At 40.6% G+C, this 20,089-nt stretch overlaps 3 protein-coding genes across 7 annotated transcripts in view; 2 read left to right on the top strand and 1 right to left on the bottom strand.

Moving 5' to 3' along the window:
* The window catches only part of CCPG1 (cell cycle progression 1), a 41,733-nt gene extending 39,110 nt beyond the window's left edge, over nt 1-2,623 (top strand). For 3 of the 4 annotated variants that reach the window (XM_067555876.1, XM_067555878.1, XM_067555875.1), the window contains one exon: nt 1,296-2,623. In XM_067555876.1, the coding sequence (XP_067411977.1) occupies nt 1,296-1,479 (184 nt within the window). In that variant the 3' untranslated portion in view covers nt 1,480-2,623. The remainder of the gene's footprint in view (nt 1-1,295) is intronic. The other variant, XM_067555877.1, reaches the window with a different exon arrangement.
* On the bottom strand, nt 2,041-15,138 carry PIGB (phosphatidylinositol glycan anchor biosynthesis class B). The gene is made up of 12 exons (XM_067555884.1): nt 14,977-15,138; nt 13,269-13,401; nt 12,737-12,857; nt 11,583-11,687; nt 11,240-11,370; nt 10,087-10,227; nt 9,545-9,596; nt 8,706-8,917; nt 5,503-5,567; nt 4,225-4,435; nt 3,206-3,383; nt 2,041-2,594 (listed from the first exon to the last, which is right to left on the bottom strand). The coding sequence occupies exons 1-12, from the start codon at nt 15,104-15,106 to the stop codon at nt 2,475-2,477; spliced, it is 1,599 nt and encodes a 532-aa protein (XP_067411985.1). The 5' UTR covers nt 15,107-15,138; the 3' UTR covers nt 2,041-2,474.
* Nucleotides 15,139-15,303: 165 nt separating this feature from the next.
* On the top strand, nt 15,304-17,403 carry PIGBOS1 (PIGB opposite strand 1). Of its 2 annotated transcripts, none has more exons than XM_067555881.1 (2): nt 15,304-15,477; nt 17,013-17,403. In XM_067555881.1, the coding sequence occupies exon 2, from the start codon at nt 17,088-17,090 to the stop codon at nt 17,250-17,252; it is 165 nt and encodes a 54-aa protein (XP_067411982.1). In that variant the 5' UTR covers nt 15,304-15,477; nt 17,013-17,087; the 3' UTR covers nt 17,253-17,403. The 2 variants fall into 2 exon arrangements, with proteins under 2 accessions (XP_067411982.1, XP_067411984.1); XM_067555883.1 differs by lacking the exon at nt 15,304-15,477 and adding an exon at nt 16,212-16,380.
* Nucleotides 17,404-20,089: the final 2,686 nt, after the last annotated feature.

The following is a 20,089-nucleotide window of genomic DNA, read 5'->3' as shown; positions in this document are numbered from 1 at the left end:
TTTTTCAGAGGTGTTGTAATCACTTTCTTCCCTTGCTTAAGTCCTTTCTTATTAATGATGCATTTTGCTTGAATTTTTAATCATTTAACTGAGTTATTCCATGTATATATTAAATTCTATTTTAACTGTTTGTTCGCAGCCTCTTGGGGGAAATAGGTCTACTTTGATCTAATGAGAGAGGCAAAGTTATGCTTACTAGTGTGTTTAAAAAAAAAAAAAAAGTTGCATTCTCTCTCTTCTTCCAGTATACACTGGGGCAGTAACATAAGACTTTTTCCCTTGCACTCTTCTCTATAAAGCATATCTAACCTTTTAGAGCAAGAGGCAGTTTTATATTAAAATTTTAAATGTACTGTTTTGTCTTCTGGACTACAGTGCTGCTCCTTTTCTCACTCATCTCTGTTACTTTTTTTGTTATTTGTGACATGGTCTGCAACATCTCTTATCTTACTGCAGCTTAGCTTTTAGAGAACAATTCAGTTGTTCATTATTATTATTGTTGATCAAGGGGTAGTTTCTAATTCCTAGTTTTGGAAAATGCACATCACATCTAACTAGCTGCATTTATCTATATTTTTAACTTGCCTGTCACATTTCATTATTAAATAATCTTTCTAATATTTTGATTTCTTATAACACTGGGCATCCTGTTTTTCCACAGTGTGAATTAAATCAATTCTGAATCAGACTAAAACAGCTGTTTACTGATACAGGCATTTAATTTTAAAATGTATTTAGTGATTCTACCTTATTTATATTGCTATTGGTGAGAATTATTAAGCAGAATAAAAGACTGTGTAGTCTTTTGTTTCACAAGGGTGGGATGAGAGTGTAGCATAAAGATAAAATTCCTTGAAGGGAGTTCTTGTAATATCAAAAAACATTAAAGATGAGCTACAGCAGTTGATCAAAAGCATCTCCCAGGCCTCCACACAAGTCCTTGTATTGACACAGATGTTTCTATTTGAAACTTGGTTTGGGTATGTTTCAAAAGTCTTCATGTAAGAGAACTGTTCAGTCATAACCAGGGGTGTGTTTCCTTCAAGTCCAGCAGTGCAATGTGTATGGAAATTTGCACTGGAGCTTACTTAACCTGACCCTAAATAGGGCTTTGGATAATCAGTTCAGTACATTTTGAGATTACTACGTATATACATAAAAATTAAATAAAACCCATCATCTTTACACCAACTGCACCTCTTTTTGAGCGCTGGTAGAGAAATAAAAATCATATGTAGTTGCTTTTATTAAGATGTTTTCAACAGCTCTAACCAAATTTTGTTTACTCCTTTCAGTCGACCTGCTAAAAGGCCTACTTTCACACAAACTGAAAGTTCCAGACATGAAAAAAACACTCAGAAGTACCACCAGCGTAATAAGAGAGAAGGTAAATGGCATAAACACGGTCGCGCTAATGGAAGACACATGGCAAATCTTGAAATAGAATTGGGGCAGTTACCTTTTGATCCAAAATATTAAGTAATTTGTGTATGGTAAAATCAGGAAGATAAAAGTAGATAATTTCTAGTGGTTCCTCAATGGAAACTAAGTGTTTTTCCAACAAAGTTGCAAGGTGCAAATCTTTTTTTCTTTATATCGCTTGATTTTTACACTCTTGTTCAAAAGCATCAATTAAGCCTTCTAACTTGCATTTTCTGTAGTGTTGCTTTGACTGTTCTTTGGAAATGATTTTGGTTGCAGTTGTATTGTTATGGAAACTAGGTGTATGTAGTGACTTGTGTGAGAAAAATAGGCTTAATTGCATTCCATTAGTATAGTCCAAGTTTGAATCATACATAATGTACAAGTAACTAACACAGTTTCATGTACTAACTTCATCTCATCCTTCAGAAAGTAGATCTAAATTCTGGCAATGTATCTGTTAGTGTTTTGTAATCTTATACTTGCTTCTTGTCTTTTTTGGGGGTTCAAGAGCCTGTTGACTTATGAAGAATTTGCTGTGCTGCATTATCAGCTTGCTGACATATGCACTTGACATTTCTTGCACATCTGCATATTGTGAAGAAAAATAAAGACACGTTGTGGGTAAAAGTCTTTATTCATAAACAAATCTAGCACAGGTGTGCAGTTCCATAGAGGTTATAAAATCTTGTCCTACTCTCCTCTCTTCTAAATCACAAATGTCATGCAATAGCTGTTGGTATTGCTGGTACTCTCTGTTAATTATTTATTCTATAAATGTCCTAAGACAGATGAACCTTGTTTTTTCCCCCCTCCTAACACCAAGAGATAAGATTGTCACTGAATTCCTTTTCCACCAGTGAAGGTATCACTAAACATGTAGTTCAGTAGCTTACTTACTGGCTGTAAATTGAGCCAGACTTGTAAATTTTCCTTACTTATTTTCAAGTGTCAGTGACCTCTGTTCTGTACTAGAAAGTGTTTAACCAAGACAACATACTGACTTCATGTGATCCCAGTCCAGAAACTAGAAACTGATCCTGAAGCATGGTTCATTTCACCTTTCTTGTGTAGACATAGATGTGGCTTCCAATTCGTCCTTGAGGCATATGGGTGTGAAAGACCGTAGCAGTTTTCTCATAACCATTTAAAACAAGAAACGATGATATTTCCTGTAAATAAATACATTTTCGTTTCCAAACCGTCCAGCATTTTTATTACAGGTGGGGTACAGAGCTGTGTTCCTAAACTTTTTTAAACTAATCACTCACCTACCTATGAAAGTTCTTTTCTGTGTTGTGGGAAGGAAAAATACCAACTGTGCCATATTGTAAGAGACCCTTGGTTGGAGTGAAATCTTGGTCACAAAAAACCCAGAACTTAATAAATGCACTTTACAGAAGAGTTGAAGGGGAAGGAATTCTGCTAATTGTAGGCTGCTCTGCCTTTATGCCATTAAAGTCACTTAATGCAGACCGTGTAAGTTATGTCTACACACTTCAAACTTGCCTTGACACTGTTTTGAAGATAGTTGACTTAGATCAGTACTTCATGGCATGAAGGGTTTGCTGGGTACCCATGCATGCCCTCTCTGGGATCTGTCCCTTCACTACAATGATACAGTAGTAGCTATGCTGTATTGTGGGCAAATGTTCAAGTCAGACATTTTTAAAGGCTAAAGATAATAGTTTTCAAAGCTGTAATAACAGCTCTCCCTTTTACTTCCTATGTAAATGTGTGTTCTTAATCTGAGCTAGATAAAGTTAACTTGCAGTTAACATACCTGTTCTAGCACACTGAAGAAGACCAAGTGAGTAGGTAATGTATCATTGTAAAACTCCTCATTAAGCCAGTTGAGAGGATTAGAGTAAAATACATCAGCTTCATCAAGGTAACTCTCATTTCCAGTTAGGTCTGGGGGACACTGAAGGAATCTCATTGGTAGAGGACAGTGAACATGGCTAGATGGGGGGGAAAAAAGACATAGGATTGAGATCCAGTGTTAAGTGGTCAATTTAGAACTTCGTTTCACTTAAGACACGGTATTGTAGCCTGAACAACAAGTTTTACTCGTAGTTTCCCATTATCAGTAGGTACATCTTTCCTTTCTGTACTAGATACATAATGTTTTTCTCCTCTCTGTATTTCAAATAAGTATACAAAAAGTAAAATGAGGTGCCAGTAGTGAGTTAGGCTGCAATTTGAGAGGTTCATAGGAAGCAATAATCCACAATGACTTATTTTTAGATCTTAATAACAAAAAGACCTCCTGAATGACCTCAGTCCTTTACTGGAGCATACTGAAAATACCATTACATTGGGTAAATCCTTTAGTTTGTGTGTGTATGTATGTGTATATATATATGAGGATGTGTTCCATAGAACGGTTATGTCTGACATGACTAAAGTAACTCTTCCAGGACTATCTGTTAACCTTCTGGCACCAGAAGTCAAGGAAATAAGCATTAAATCTTGACTCGCAGCAGTAGTTAAATACTGGAAAAGGAGTGAAAAATTAACATACTGAAGCAATGCAAAGTGCTAGGGTAAATACATGAGTCCATCATATATGTCTTAGCACTAAACTGTTTTGGTAAAACAGGAAAAAAATGCAGATGCTGAGTGGAATAAACAATGATAGATCCACTTTTCCAATTTACTATTTCATAGAGTTAATACAGACTGAACAGCTTGGTAATAGATGCATCTTTCCCTCAAATAATTCAATATATTAAAGGGGGGAAATCACTGTATGCTTGAGTATATTTTAGTATTACATATTGTATTAGCTACTTTTATTACCTGTAAAAAGGAGTAGAGTGGCATGGCATCATTACAAAGACAGAAGCCCATGATTGGTTAGAAGTGTTACAGAGCTGCTGCATATGAATCATGACATCAAGAGAACCACGCTGGTGAATCAAACCAGTGTATAAGGCTGGCAGTAAATTTGATAAAAACAGGAAGCTTATTGCTGATTTCTTCCACGTTTTCAATTGTTTAAGAGAATATCCTAAAGTGAGACGTATGAAATAATTAAGCAGATAGGCAAGGGTTAACTATTAGGCTGCAAGATGTCTTTTGAAACAGAACTTACTAAAAATTGATTAGTCATGGTTAACTTAGAAGTAAAACAGTTTCTTGGTTTGAAATGTTAAAGTCACTGCTCACTCTAGTTTGTTTTTTAGAATGTAAAAAAGGGGAATGTTTCCTAAAGATTCCTCACTCTAAAGTTAATGAGGTGCAACCTATGCCCTTGAATCTGTTTTTGAGATTCAGAACTGCAATTAGGGCAAGTTCGCCAGAGCCAATCCTTAACTTTTCTAGGCCTGTACTTTTTGATTTCCCACCCATGGAATTAAGAAGAAGACAGTGAATCAGTTTGAACAACTGGTAAAGGAAGACTATTATTGAAGTGTCTGGTTTACGAAAGTGTCACAGGTAGGGCCAGAGCACGTGATATACATAGTTTTAGGTCACATGGCTTTTGTAATGATATTTGACCAGTGCCCTCCATGTCATTCTTCCAGCCTAGGCAAAACCACAATTTAATGGAGGAGTTTTTTAAAATAATACTTTCTCAGCCCTCCTTTCTACATCTTAAAACAACTAAAAAGAAAAGTGCAATTTTCCCTTTATAGGTCACCTTTTAAATGTTATTGCAAATACAGTAAATTATATAAACGTCATAGCTGGCATACACAGGATCGGTTCACACAATTTCTTTTTAAAAGACATTACATTAAGGGCATTTGTCTCCCAGCATTTTTGAGGGGGGCTGGAGATGAATGCAGAATAAAAACAGATTCATCTGAAACGTAGCATCTAGGTGTTAGAAATTCACTATTTTTATGGCTTTAGAGGTAATGGCTAGCAGTACCTAAATACCCCATGCACTTAGTTATTCCTGATCCTATGATTCAATCTGTTTTGGTGGGGCTGCAAGTGAACAGAAGTCTAATTTTAAGCAAGCTGTGGCTAGCATGCAACTTCACCATCATTAATCTACAGCCTATATTTCATTTCAAAGTTTCTACAAAAGAGTAATCACCACACATCATTTAAAATACAAATGCTTACCACAAAACACCATGCAAAATGGCAGTACTGGATATATAAACCTGAATTCTTTGTGGCTCAACGTGCTGTAACAAAACAGGTGGGTACTATTGAAATAAAATTACATGAATCATAGGTCTGTTGATAAGTCAGTGTTTTACAGCATGCAGGGGCAGAAAACATAACTTTAACAGATTTTTAAAAAACCTGAGTAATCCTCCTCCTTGTTGGCCTGGCCGGGGGTCACTGCTTTATTATCAAACCTCCAAATTACCTGAATCTGTTCCTTGCCCTCCAGCATGAAATATATGGGGGACGAGGAAGGGATTCAGATAATAGGAGTATACTGCAGATGCAAACAAACTACCATTTTCCAGCAACTTTACCAACGTGTCAGTTGCCTCCAATAATCAGATTAGGAGAAGCAGTCAGTCATTGCACTTACATGAAGAAAGTAGTATAACCTAGTGACCTAAACAAACTGGAGGAAAAAGAAATAGGAGTATACTGCAGATGCAAACAAACTACCATTTTCCAGCAACTTTACCAACGTGTCAGTTGCCTCCAATAATCAGATTAGGAGAAGCAGTCAGTCATTGCACTTACATGAAGAAAGTAGTATAATAAATACCATGTCTTGCTATTGTGACATTCAGTGAACATTATGCCTAGAGATAAATGTTTTGACACCCTAGCAATGAGCATATTAAAATCTAGGTCATAATTAGTACTTTATTACTTTTGTAACTGGGCAACAAAATGGCAGATGAAATTCTGATAAATACAAAGTAATGCACATTGGAAAAAAATCCCAATTATATGTACAAAATGATGGGGTCTAAATTAGCTGTTACCACTCAAGAACAAGATCTTGGCATCATCACAGATAGTTGTCTGAAAACATCTGCTCAAGGGGCAGCGGCAGTAAAAAAGCTAACAGAATAGTAGGAACCATTAGGAAAGGGTTAGATAAGACAGAAAATATCATAATGCCACTATATAAATCCATGGTATGCCCACACTTTGAATACTGCATGCAGTTCTGGTCTCCCCCTCTCAATGATATATTAGAACTGGAAAAAATACAGAAAAGGGCAACAAAAATGCTTAGGGGTGTGGAACAGCTTCCATCTGAAGAGAGATTAAAAAGATTGGGCCTTGTCAGCTTGGAAAAGATGCCTGGGGGAAGAGAGGGCATGATATAGATCTATAAAATTATGAATGGTGTGGAGAAAGTGAATAAGGAAGTGTTATTTACCCTTCACATAACACAAGAAGCAGGGGTCACCCAATGAAATTAATAGGCAGCACGTTTTAAACAAACAAAAGGAAGTACTTCACACAACACACAGTCAACCGGTGAAACTCATTGCCAGGGGATCTGTGAAGGCCAAAACTATAACTGGGTTAAAAAAAGAATTAGATAAATTCATTCAGGGATGTACTCTATAAGAAGAGACTGTTAGCTTGTCATAAGCCCAACTGAGGAACTGCTGGTGGTGAATTAAAACTTAGTTGGGCATACTAGAACTATGGAGCAAGATTCATCTAAGCTAGGATAGCTGTACACCACTCTGTTAACCTGTGCAGTCCTATAACCTGTGTAGTCAACCACAGGATACTCACTCCAGTATACCTGGTTCCTGAGGTGATGTATAGCTATCATAGTGTCTCATATACCAAAGGTTCCCTACCTGGGGACGTGCGACCGCCTGGGGGGGATGCCAAAGATTACAGGGAGTTTGTGGGGCATCAGTAATATTGAGATCATTCAGTCTCCCAAAGCCTGTGCTGGTTGGTGCAGAGGACCAGCACGCACAACTCCCCTCCCTCCGAGCCCCGTTTTGGTTGGGCGCAGCCACCCCAAGCTCCATGCTGGCCAGGTGCCGGGCCACAGTGAAAAAGTAGCTCCCCTCCTCCTCCCCCGAGGGAGCAGCATCTCCAAGCTCTGCACCAGCCGGAGTAGAGGAGCAGCCTCTCCTCCATCCCCTGGGTGCCTAGCCAGAATGGAGCAGCCCCATGCTAATGGGGGCCTGGAGCAGCTCCAGCCAGCTCGCCAGCACCCTCTGCCTCCATTACCCTCTGTCCATCCATGAGGGATGGGACGAGGCGGAGCTATCCAGGGCGTGCAGTGGTGACTGCACCAGAAAAGAATTAGCATCTTACTCAGGAGAGAGTAATTTATTATTTATGTAATTTAGTGTTATCATTATATGTTTAAAGGGGTTATATGTGTTTATGGCCAGTGAGGGGGTAGGGTGATGTGTGTGTGTGTTTTACCTAGTGTTTACTAGTGGGGCTTTCACGCAAAAAGATTGGAATCACTGTCCTATGCCAACTTCCTTCTTGCAGGTAGTGCAGTGGGCATGACTAGGACATCAGACTACTTTAACTTGTGCCAAGGGACTGAAACCGTACTGGATCGGGGGAGTGCAAGGTAGCTTAAAACTCTCTTTGCATCCCTCCGTTTTGAGTTGGACTGATGACTAGTGTCACAGTTGTGGCCCAATTACAACATTTTTCTATATTCTATTAATACCATGTTCCGAAACAGGGCAAGGCCTTGAACATTGTTTGGTAGTTAAATAATCACTATCACCTTCACCTAAAACGGTCTGTTTTTACAGTGAGTTGTGTGTGAAGAGTCTGAACAAACTAATCCTAACTGACATGTTTTATCCCCTGGAAACTGCTACCATTGTTGTCAAAATGAAAAAAGACAAGACTGATTTTCATATTGCAATAATCGTTGAATTGCTCCATCTGCAGGTCATTATAACAGATTTCAGAAATCTTGTGTGAATCTCTCAATCCTAAAACCTAATAATGAAGTTAAACGAAGGAAAGTGACTTTCTTTAATAGGCCTCAGATAAACAAAGCTTTCAAACTCATTCTATTGCTACTGAAAGCAAACACCTTTTAATGGTTCAAAGTTTTCAGTTCTGCTGCAATGCCCAGTCTGCTCTCTAATCACTTACTGTACCATCAACATACATCAGTTCAGAATTATTCCATCAAGCCACTGCAGTAAGGTTAAATACAGTTATGTTATATCATTGTGTAACTTCCTGCAAAATATTTAGATAATTCATTGGACACTGCAATTTGAATGAAATTTTCTTTGCATTAATCTCAAAACTTTGTTTTAGAGAAGGTAAGTTATGATTTAGACTTTAAAATTAATGTGACTGGTGCAAAGTTAACTACATTTAAGGAAGCTTACCTGTATACCAACACTGTCCAAACCACTACTACTAGAAAGATCCGATACCTCTTTGGTGCCTGGATGCAGCCGTGAATAAATAAGGGTAGATGGGTGCCCAAAACAACTGGCAATCCCTGGGTCAAGTACCAATGCCAAGAATGAGAACCGTAAAATGTTCCCAAATTCTGTAGCACATTAAATTTCAAGAAGTTCAGCTGAACCAGTATCCACTGAGAAGTTAAAAAAAGAAGTTAGTGTTCAATATGAAAATGTGAGATAGCAACAAAACAGACTTAGTTACGCAGCACTAACATTAAAGGATACCATGATTTACATTTTTACCTGAAATCATTACAGCAAGTCTTTAAAGTAAGAACTATCTTGTGAATGCATTTTGTTACTTTCAGCAGTTAACAGAAGTTACAAGCTTTATAGTTTGAAATAGTTTTCTACTTTTCTATCATACATAAATTATTGCTGAGCTAACCATAACACTACAACTCTCTTAGAATGCTAGATATACTGCAGCATACCTCTGTAAAGCTTAGTTACTCTAACTGTGCATCATTAAATTAACATGCAAATATCTCTGAACACTGACACTAAGCATCAGTGAATGGAGAGACCACTGCATTATTGGTACTATTTGAAGTGGCATCCTCATGATTTAAAATAAGCACAAAGACATTAATGGATAGAATTATACTGTACTCATAATATTGTAGGACACACACATTAAACCATCATCACGGATCTCAAATCATTGAGACAGCAATGGCTCTCAAATTAGGAAAATGTGGAACCATCTGCCCAAGTACAAAACTCTTACAAAGTTAAGATGTTGCATGGCAACTTACCTCACCAAAAAATACACGGTCAATTATTAAAGAAATCCCAAGAGTGACCAATCTGCAAAAATCAAAAAGCTGCTTGGATTACTGACGTCTTCTGAATGTTTAGATGAGAAGTTGCACTTTTCTCCAGCTTGCCTCTACAGCTCATTGTGTATGTGTCACTGTCCTAAACTAGTCAGTTATTTAGAATAAATAACTAGCGCTTAGCCTTTCTGAAACAACCACTGGTTGGCCTGGAGTTCCTCACATTTTTCCCCTCATGAGATCTTTCCATGAACCCTCCCTCTTCTGGGCATACACAGCATTTGTACAGGAAGAAAGCTCCTTCTCCAAACTGTTGGCATTATTTCCTTTTATATATCACCCTAAGTTGGAACATTCACTAGGTGTCTTGCCCCCGTCTTATTAGTTTAAGAAAAAAGTAAATATTGATAAACAGTGGCTAAATGAATCCTGTTAGATAGTAGGGTTATAGATGGTACCATATAATAGGTACTATTTATTATGCATAGCTTCATAATTTACTGAATTAATAAAATACTTACCCTATTGGAATACAGCTGTATAGAACAAGATCTACCTTCTTCTGTTCTTGCCATAAATGCCTGAGCACCAAAGGTATCCATGGAATAACAGCAGTTGGACGAATAATAAATGCAAGTGCTACCAAAGTTAAGTATTTGCAACTAGAAACGAAGAAAAAGTGTTAATGAAATGGTCTGAGTACAATTGTAAAGAGACTTAATTGCTTTTTCATTGTGATATCTTGGTTCGATGTGATATGTGTTCCACATTTTTCATTTTACCATGTTTCTTGGCACTGACTCAGGCAAATATAGCATACAGACTTCTGTACACGACTCTGCCAATAGCCTTAAATCTTTGGGTGCAAACACTTGCTTATTGGCCTGCTTCTATGGAAAAAGTGCGTAGTAAAATTAAACTATGCAAGACTAAGTATCTAACTAGAAAGTATATACAGGCTTTTTTAAAGTGTAATTACTCAGTTCAAAATTAGTTAATATGTTGACTCTGAACACTCATATGGGTTGAGTGACCAGCTTCCATGTCCTTCCTGAATTCTCACAAATTAAGTGTCTCTGCGGTGCCCTAACGCTGCAATTAATGTCCCTCCATAAGAGATTATTTGGGTTTGAAAGGAGGAACAGCAGAGTAGTAATTTTACACACCCACTACCACTTCCTGCAGACATATGCAGCAGCAACCCCAACTACCATTCCACCCAGGAACTAGAACAGCTGCAGCTCCTCCACAAACTGAGGGGTTTGGGTTGCTGGATCAACTAAGACATAGTTTCCTGTGGCCACATCCTCACAGCCTATTTGGGACCAACACAAAGAACTCTGTGGCACATGGGGAACTTGTAGGTGTTCCATCTCTGCAGTCTTGACTTGAGGCTTATTTGGTTTGGATGCCACTGCGCTGTACCTGTGCCCTTGCATGAATTTCACTCTCAGTAGCAAAAGGAATAGTTACCTTCCACATTATCTTTATACAACTTGAACTAATCTTTCTAAATGCAGAACCCTGTGCACTTGTCCAGACAGAAGTAATACAGGAGGGAGGATAACAAAAGGCATCAAAAGTTTATAATGCACAGAAAGGATTATTTTAACAGTTGCATCCATTTGGATTATCCCAACCAAAAGTTACCCTTATTAGTGTAAATTCTCTCACCTGCTCCTCGTCTTTGAGCCTTCCATTGGATAGTAGAAAAGAGCAAAGGTGGTGAGAACAGTTTCCATGGTGTTTGTTAACGTTCTGGTACAGCAATACCATGTAAACCATGAGCACAACTGGCAAAGGTACTAAAAACAATTATAAACAACAGAGTATGCGGGGGAAAGTGTTAATACAATATTTGTATAGCCTTTAATGAAAGTGATGGTAGCACTTAAGTCTAAAACCTTTCAGACATTCATTAATACTATTAAACAATTTCTTACAGTGTACTGCAGAACTTATTTTAAAATACTATACAGCACATACATAAGACATGTTTTTCAAGGCTGAGACTCACCACCCACTTTGCTGTTTCTGCATTTTCTAGGTGTCTCACTAACGAGTAAAGCTTCACATCTGCTAGAGCTGACAGAACTGCTTGTACAAGTCTAGGGATCCAAATCTGCATTAGCAACAAAGAGACAGTTTCTTATTTATCTGACTTGTGTTACTAAAGCCCCTAGTAACTCCCAAGTTTAACTGCACTACATTAAACTAGGAGATTCTCAAAACATCAATCCACTGTCAAAACTAAAGGTGTATGACTGTTCTCTGTACATTTTGATGGAAAGCTATTACTATTTTAAATATGTACTCCTCTTTCTCTAGGAGACCAGAGTTTCCATTAAAACTAATCAAAGAAAGTCATTTTGACATTCAGTTGAAAATATCCAGAAACTCAGGGTAGTCAAGGGGAGGTTTATTCATTGTCTTCAATGAAAGCAGTTATGTCAATACTGAGTGCTTTTGAAAAATCCTACCCTCGGATTCTGTTAATACTTTAGTTATTTGTAGTACCAGGTCCTATACTATTCAGCCAAACTAAGCTGCTAATTAAAGAGCTACTGAGCAAATAGTGTTCTGAGTCTAATGGCTAAGGATACGATTTAGTCACAGAGATCATAGATTCTGTGATTTTAACGAACCTCCATGTCTTCTTCAGCTTCAGCCCACACTACACTGGCTGTGGTGGAGGCTGTAGCTGTCAGTTCTGTTCTTCCCTGCCCCGGGACTTCAGTGGCCCTGTGGTCAACCCCTCTTCCCCCATTTGTAGTAAACGTCACAGACAGGCCACAAGCTTCCATGAGGCTTTGTTTCTTGCCCGTGACCTGTCCATGGACTTTTACTAAAAATAACCGTGACAAAATCTTAACCTTACTAATGGTACAACACTATCTTCTGACATTTGAAGAGGTTGATAAAGGTAAAGAATCACCATCTACAGTCTTCCCACTCCTGCCAGTGGAGCCATGCAAGTGGACCCTTCTACCAGGCAGAGCTGCATTAACTTAATTGAGGTTTCATGCACCTGAAAGGGTTTCACTCACATGGATCCAACTGCATCTTACATTTTAGTTGGAGGGCAGTTAAGTTTCCTACCTACAACACTTTGAAATTAAATTAATTGTAAGTAGCAGCTGGACTTTTAAAAAAGATTTCCTTTATACTTACCAGCAGTTGTACATCATCCTTTGCTAGGAGTTGTAAAACTCTGTAGATGGTTGCAAAGAGTAGTGGGTATGAATAACCCCTTAAACCTTCTGCCCATTCCCAGGTCAAGTAGCCATAATTAGTAATATTAAGGATATATAAAGAACTGAAACAAAGTTCCCCTGTTTGTGCTCTGCTTATTCTCAGGATTTCCTGATTCTGTGTCAAAACATCTTACTTTGTGGCCAACATCAATTAGTGATTTCTGCCATTGATCATATTAATTTCTCATTACCATGGAAACCACTAACTTAACACTCCTCCTACCAAGAAAGGATAGTGGTAGTGACATAACTCCAGGAAAATTACCAGGATATAAAAGCATGGAACTAGAAAAGAGAGCATATTGGGGCAATAAAGTCATTATCACACACAGATGTGATTACAGTACTGAGGACACAATTTTGACAAAATGAAAGAAAGTGAGCACACTTAGTTCAGTTCTAGAAAGATTCTAATGTCATTTTAACTTCAAAAAAGTAAAGGATATTTGAAAACCATATGATGTGCAACTTCAAGCGACTGCCAGTATTCATCTGGAACAAAGCTTGTCTGGACTAAAAAGCAGTTAAGTACTCGCAGAGTTATGGTAAACAAGACCAGATAAATGTTTTCGCCAATAAGATCTGAGAAAGCAAAACAGTTTGGAGAAAGTCCCTGATATATTCACTGAAATAATTATTGCTCATGCCTACTGATCATTGAACAAAGGCATTCTCTTTAAAATGACTGTGTTTAACTGTATAGTAGCCTGATCTTAGAAGTGAGCTATATGGTAGCACTTTTGAAGAACTTGCATTTTAAGAAAAAATACACCATACTTAATCTTTTGTCAAGAAGTTCCATCATTTTACTCTTTGCACTTTAATAGCATTATTTCCCACAGTTGATTCCACTTTGAAGTCTTAAATGATTACAAATTACTGTATCATAATCAAATCATTTGCAGTGACTGAAGGAGGATCAAACCGAAATTAAAACTGAATTTAGTGAGAACTTTTCAAACAAGTACCTTGGACAGTTATGAGCAAGAAGAAAACGTGAGTTAGCAGCTTTGGGTTTAGTTATTCTCCCCCATTGCCTGACTTCCTCTTACTTTTTAAAAAATATGAAAACTCCGATTCCAGAGAACAAGAGAGCAACTTTCAAATAAACAAAGTAAGCCACTAGCCCTTGAGTTTGTAAACATGAACCAAATGTAACTGCTGTTGTGGTGTGTCTGATTGGTTTTGCAGAATCTGAAAACTTGGCTGAGTTGCAAGTAGCCCTGTTCATCTCAACTTGTTACTGACTCTGATGTCCACTGGTAGTTATTGTTGAAATACAAATGGCTATTTCACAGGGAATCAAAGCATGTAAGAAAGGTCAGGAAAGGATGGATGATTCTTGGAGCAATCAAAGTGTTACTCTCCCACGGCTGGCAACCAATGTTCTTCAGAGTTCCCTACTCCAAGTCAGTTGTTGTGGCCTCCTTCTTCCCCAGCAATGATGGCAGCAGAATGACACATTTGGCCTAATCTGCTCTGATAGAGACGGTCAGGCTGCTCCTCCCTCCCTCCAGGCCACTAGCTGCAACTGCTGTCACCCCCCTCCGCTAGAGGCTGTCTACAAAGTCAACTCAAGAATACAATTCTGATCAGCTACACTGACTTCTTCTCCATTCTCTTTACAAACGTGAGCTAGAAACAGTTTAAAGAACAGATTAGGTTCTCATGGCAGCCGTTGACTTTGGGAACATGCCACTTTTCCTACGCCAACGCTGAAGTCTAGCAGAGACTGTATAGGGAGTTCCGACGAAGTGCACCATCTGGCATGGCAGCTCGGGGGAGTCTCCAGGGGCGGGGTTTGCGAGCAGAGTGAGGAAAGGACTGCTTCCCCCGACCCCCTCCGCCCCTTGAAGATGAGACCTGCACAGGCAGCCTGGAGTTACTAAGCTCCTCGGCTCCCTCCCACCTGCCCAGCGAACAACCGGAAGACGTTGCAGGCGGTGGCGCCCAGTCCGCACTTGGCTGGGAGGGCGCCGAGACCGCTCCCCGCCGGGCTGACCCCTCGCACCCCCAGGCAGCAGGCACCGGGAGCGCAGCAGTGTCTCGCTAAGCGTCGGAGTCCCCTCTCCGATCGCTGCCGCCCGCGGCCAGACGGCTCAGCGGATGCAGCTCTCTCCCTACCCCGCCGTCTCTCTTCTCCCGGGCTCCCCTCACCTGGGCCCCGCTCCCCGCCGGCCCTCGGGGCAGCGCTGTACAGCGCAGATTTCCTCTTGCGGAGCCGCACCGTGTCGGCACTGCGGGTTCGGCCGCGGGGGAAAAACCCGCCTCCGCCCCCCGCCTGCATGTCGGATCCTGCGCTCAGCTCCCCGCGCTGAGTCTCAGCTCAGGGCTAAGGCCCCGCCCACCGCCGGCCTGGCATCTGGCCAGCGGCCACTCTCACTTCCGCATTGGGCGGGCCAGACCCCCTTGGGGGCGGGGCTGTGGCCAGGCCAGGGGCGGAGCTCTCGGGGGCTGAGTGGGCGCATGTGCGGAAGAGTGATGACGTGAAGGGCGGGCGTTTTGTGGCGAGAGTCGTAATGGGGCGAGGGGAGAAAATCCTGCCCCTCAGAGCGGGGCCAGGCTTGTACTTCCGGCAGCTTGTCTAGCCTGGCTGTGTTGGGAGGTCTCATCTCGTCTCTGTGGTTTAAACGGTTCAGCGGCAGCAGCAGGGCCTAGGTGAGGCGGCGCATGGCTCCGCGCCCGCGGTAGCAGAGTTTGCGGGGCTGGGCTCTGTGCGGAGCGGCGGGGGCTCGTGACCCCGGGGGTCTCTCCTCTCCTCTCGCTTCACTTCCCCGGGTCCCTGACTGGCGGTTTCGGGGTCAAGGAGTGGGCGGTTCCCCGCGGCCCCGCCCCGCCCCTCTGTACGAGCGCTAGGGGGAGCGGGAGCCGCTGGGTGCGGGCGGGGCTGAGTGCGGCTGCCTTCACAGCTGCTCCCCCTCTTCCAGTCCGTGCCCCTCACGCGCTGCTAGCGGCCGAGCCCGGGCCGGGGGTTGAGCTCAGGCCACGGGGCAGCGCCGTCCCCACCCCCAGCTCCTCAGTCTGCCTTGGCCTCGCAGGAGGGTGAAGGGCCGAGGGAAGCGCCCCCCTTGCGGCATTACGGCGCCTCTCCCCGCACCCTGCGGCTTAGCTCTCCAGTGCCAGGCCATCTCAGCTGGTGTAACCCCCCAGCTCTCTGCCGCCGCCTGCCCTACCTGGAGAGTCCAGCTAGCAGCCGAAACGGGGGTCTGGAAAGAGCTAGTGGGACGTGGCCCGGAGCCTGAATCCGTGCGGCCTGTGTCACCGAGGCGCTGGTAATACCGATTTAAAGTAGCGCCTCTGTCACACCGAGTGGCCAATACAGTACCGAGCGCGCCGCTGTTGAAATCCAGATTCCTGTGAACTAAGGCATCATTTCCCAGTGTGGGGCATTGCTTCCCTGGAAGGGGTGCCACACACTAACTGGGGGCACAGAGCAGTGCCAGTATAAGTTTTCCGTGTGCTGCCCTGATAATGCTGCTCTTGAAGGAGTCTGTAGACTGTAATTGGCTTTAGCTTTCTGAAGGGGAGTTGAACTTCTAACAAGTTTGGGAAAATCCTGGGGTAAGGTTTTCTACCATAATTTTTGTGTGTGTGTCATTTAACAATTACAGCACTAAGTTACAGAATGGACAAAGATCACACCTCTACTGTAGGGCTAAAAGGCAAATGTGATCTATTGGATGACATTAGAACTAGTACCTGTGAAAACCTCAATCTTGTACGGGAGAGAGAGAAAAAGACCCCCTACACTCCTGATCTTTGTTTATATTATACAGTACAGAATGTGTGGTTTATTACTTCCATGTAATAAAGCATGTAATCAAGAGATTTATGCTTTCTGCATTAGACAGTGTTTATGAAAGAACAGCACTTCTATCCTACCATAAGTAACTGAACACCTACTGTTAATCATGCTTGGAGTTCTTGCTCTGAAAAGTGGAACAGAGCCATAATTTTATGCAATCTCATTTTATGTGTACAATATAAATATTTATATTGGTCTTGGACCCATCTGTTCACAGTTAAAATTGGTTTAAGTGGAAATCATGTGCACATGTGAAGGCAGAATATTGATTTTTGTATAGCAGCCCCTACACAAAGTAATGATTATAGCTTGTCCATATTTTGTTCTTTTGGGACTACAACAAACATTACAATGAGTAACATTTTACATTCACTTTCATTGTATGCAGATCTGAAGATTTTGCTTGGCTACTCAGATGTCTGTAGAATTTCTTTGAAGACAGGTATAGCAAGTTACAGTTAAAATGTATCCTAGAATCTCTTTACCTCCTATCTTTCTGGCCGCTGTCCTTGGAGTTGCAGGAGGATTCTACATCTATAAACCAATCTTGGAACAATATCACAAAAACCAGAATAAACTAAAAGAAAATCTGCAAGCACCAGAAGAACTACAAGAGAAGAAAGGATAGCAGGAAATACATGGGGCTACTTGGTGAGATTGACTTGGACACTGTACACTTATGCTGTGATTAAAAAAAAATTATAACATATTTTTCTTCAAAATGGAACCTGTTTGTCTTGGTGAAGGATAAAAATAAATATGGTTTTTAATTAATTAAAGGATCCATTTCTCTCCTGTAATTATGCAGAATTTTCTTAGTTGGCTAGCTCTATACACGTTGGTTTAACTGCATTTGGTTCCACTGACATTTTTCTTTAAAATTATAGATTCCTACTCTTATGCAAATTCAGAGTAGGTCTGTCACTCTGCCCTTAGTCCTAACCCCTTTGGGAATAAAAAGCATACTTGTAGTGTGTATGAGCTCCGAATGACGTGTCTGACCCAACACTGACTTTCTTGCCTTTTAACAGTTTGTTACAACCTTCATGCTATAAAACTAGAAAATTAGACTTAGGAAAGAGCCCTTTAGGGAGAGGTGCTGCCGAATGGTGTGAGCAGAGGGCTGGAAGGGTCAGGAACTGCTGAGTTTTATTGTCAAGTCTGACACTGACTTCCAGTGTGGTTTTTTGGGACTAGTCAATTGATCTCTCTGTACCACAGTTTCATTGTTGTTAAAGTGGGGATAATACCTATGGTTTCTCACAAGGAATTGTGAGGATTAGGTAAGTAGTTAGTAAATATTAAGTGCTTTGGTGGTAATAAGTGTGGTTACTAGTCTACCCATTGCTGTCAATGCAGATTTGCTCTCTACCATCTGTTTCTTAGTGTTTTGTCCACTGTGGCTCTACATGATCTTCTTGATGGGGCTTCTGAGGAGTCTATGCTGCAGTCTAACAGGTCCTTGGAGACTACTTCAGCACAAAGTTTAAAGGCAGTAGTGTCAGCCTTAGTATATGTGAGTTTGGAAACTGTCACCATGATAAACAAAATCTGGTTCTAGAGTGAAAGATCAGCACATACTTTCATAATATTAATTTTAAAAGTACAACTATCTTGTATTTGAATTAAAATAGCTGTTTCAGATGGTGCTGTCCCTATAGAATCCCATTTGAACATCACAAGTAAAATATGTTTCTCTCAACTCAGAATAGAAACATTTGATTGTTAAACTTTTAATCAGTTCCATATCTAAGGTGTTGGGTTGTTTGTTTGTTTGTTTTTTTAAGATGGTGAAGGAAGTGGCAGCTGGAACCATTGGTGGGTTAATGGCAGCTGAAGTGAGGAGACAGAACAATAGAGAGTGGAATAGGTCAGGCAGGTGGGGAATTTTACACTGATCAGCTTCAGGGCAGGTAGTATACAGACTGTCTGAAGAGAAGAATTATAAATATGTGCTGGTGATACCAGAAATAATTATGAAGGCTGCTCAGGTGATCATTTCAGAAGGTTACAGTATGTTGAGAATAATGTTGTAATAATTGGGGTCTGCTAGACCCCAATTGTGAGTTCAAGTGTTGGAAAGTGGGTTAAAGTTCTTAAAATCTTACAACAATCTTTAACAATCAGTGTTGATAGGCGAGGTACAACAAGAAAACAAAAAATCTAAAATCGGTTCCAATAAAAAAGGCTATTCTTACAACTCTTTGAGAGAGTAACAAGTCTTAAGGATGGCGGGGAAGTGGTAGATCTTGACTTTAGTAAGGCTTTGATACGGTGTCACATGACCTTCATAAACAAACTAGGGAAACACAATCTATATGGAGTTACTGTAAGGTGGGTGCATAACTGGTTGGAATACCGTTCCCACAGAGTAATTATGAGTGGTTCACAGTCAAACTGGAAGGGGATATCAAGTGGGGTCCTGTAGGGATCTTTTGTGCGTCTGGTTCTGTTCAATATCTTCATTAATGATTTAGATAATTGCATAGAGAGTACACTTAAAAAGTCTGTGGATGATATCAAGCTGGGAGGGCTTGCAAGTGCTTTTGAGGATAGGATTAAAATTCAAAATGATCTGGAGAAATAGCCTGAAGTGAATACGATGAAATTCAATAAGGACAAATGCAAAGTGCTCCACTTAGGAAAGAATGATCAGTTGCACACATACAAAATGGGAAATGACTGTCTAGGAAGGAGTACTACAGAAAGGGATCTGGGGTAGTGGATTAGAAGCTAAATAAGAGTCAACAGTGTAACGGTTGGCCAAAAAAAAAAAAAAAGCAAACATCATTCAGGGATGTATTAGCAGGAGTGTTGTAAGTAAGACACAAGAAGTCATTCTTCTGCTGTACTGTGTGCTGATTAGGCTTCAACTGAAGTATTGTGTCCAGTTCTGGGTACCACAAATCAAGAAAGATGTAGACAAAGTGGAGAAAGTCCAGAGGAGAGCAACAAAAATGATTAAAGTCTAGAAAACAAGGCCTATGAAGAAAGATTGAAAAAATTGGGTTTGTTTAGTCTGGAGAAGAGAAGACGAAGTGGGGTTTTCAAGAACATAAAGTACAATAGTTTTCAAGTACATAAAAGGTTGTTACAAGGAGGAGGGAGAAAAATTCTTCTTTAACCTCTGAAGATAGGACAAGAAGCAATGAGCTTGAATTGCAACGAGAGGTTTAGGTTGGACATTAGGAAATACTTCCTAACTGTCAGGATAGTCAAATACTGGAATAAATTGCCTAGCGAGGTTGTGGAATCTCCATCATTTGAGATTTTTAAGAACAGGTTAGACATCTGTCAAGGATGGTCTAGATAATACTTAGTCCTGCCTTGATGTGCGGGAGACTGGACTAGAAGACTTCTCGAGGTCTCTTCCAGTGTGACCTCTCCATGCCTAGGGTAGACACCTGAAAATGCCAAGATCAGGGCAGCCTGCAAAAGGAAAGCAGATTCCCAAACTGGTGGCTA

The sequence above is a fragment of the Emydura macquarii genome, unplaced genomic scaffold, assembly GCF_026122565.2.
Source record: "Emydura macquarii macquarii isolate MOO-44397 ecotype Brisbane River unplaced genomic scaffold, CSIRO-AGI_Emac_v2 contig_1644, whole genome shotgun sequence".
In the NCBI taxonomy this organism is placed as follows: Eukaryota; Metazoa; Chordata; order Testudines; family Chelidae; genus Emydura; species Emydura macquarii.
This window is presented reverse-complemented; position numbering and strand designations above follow the sequence as displayed.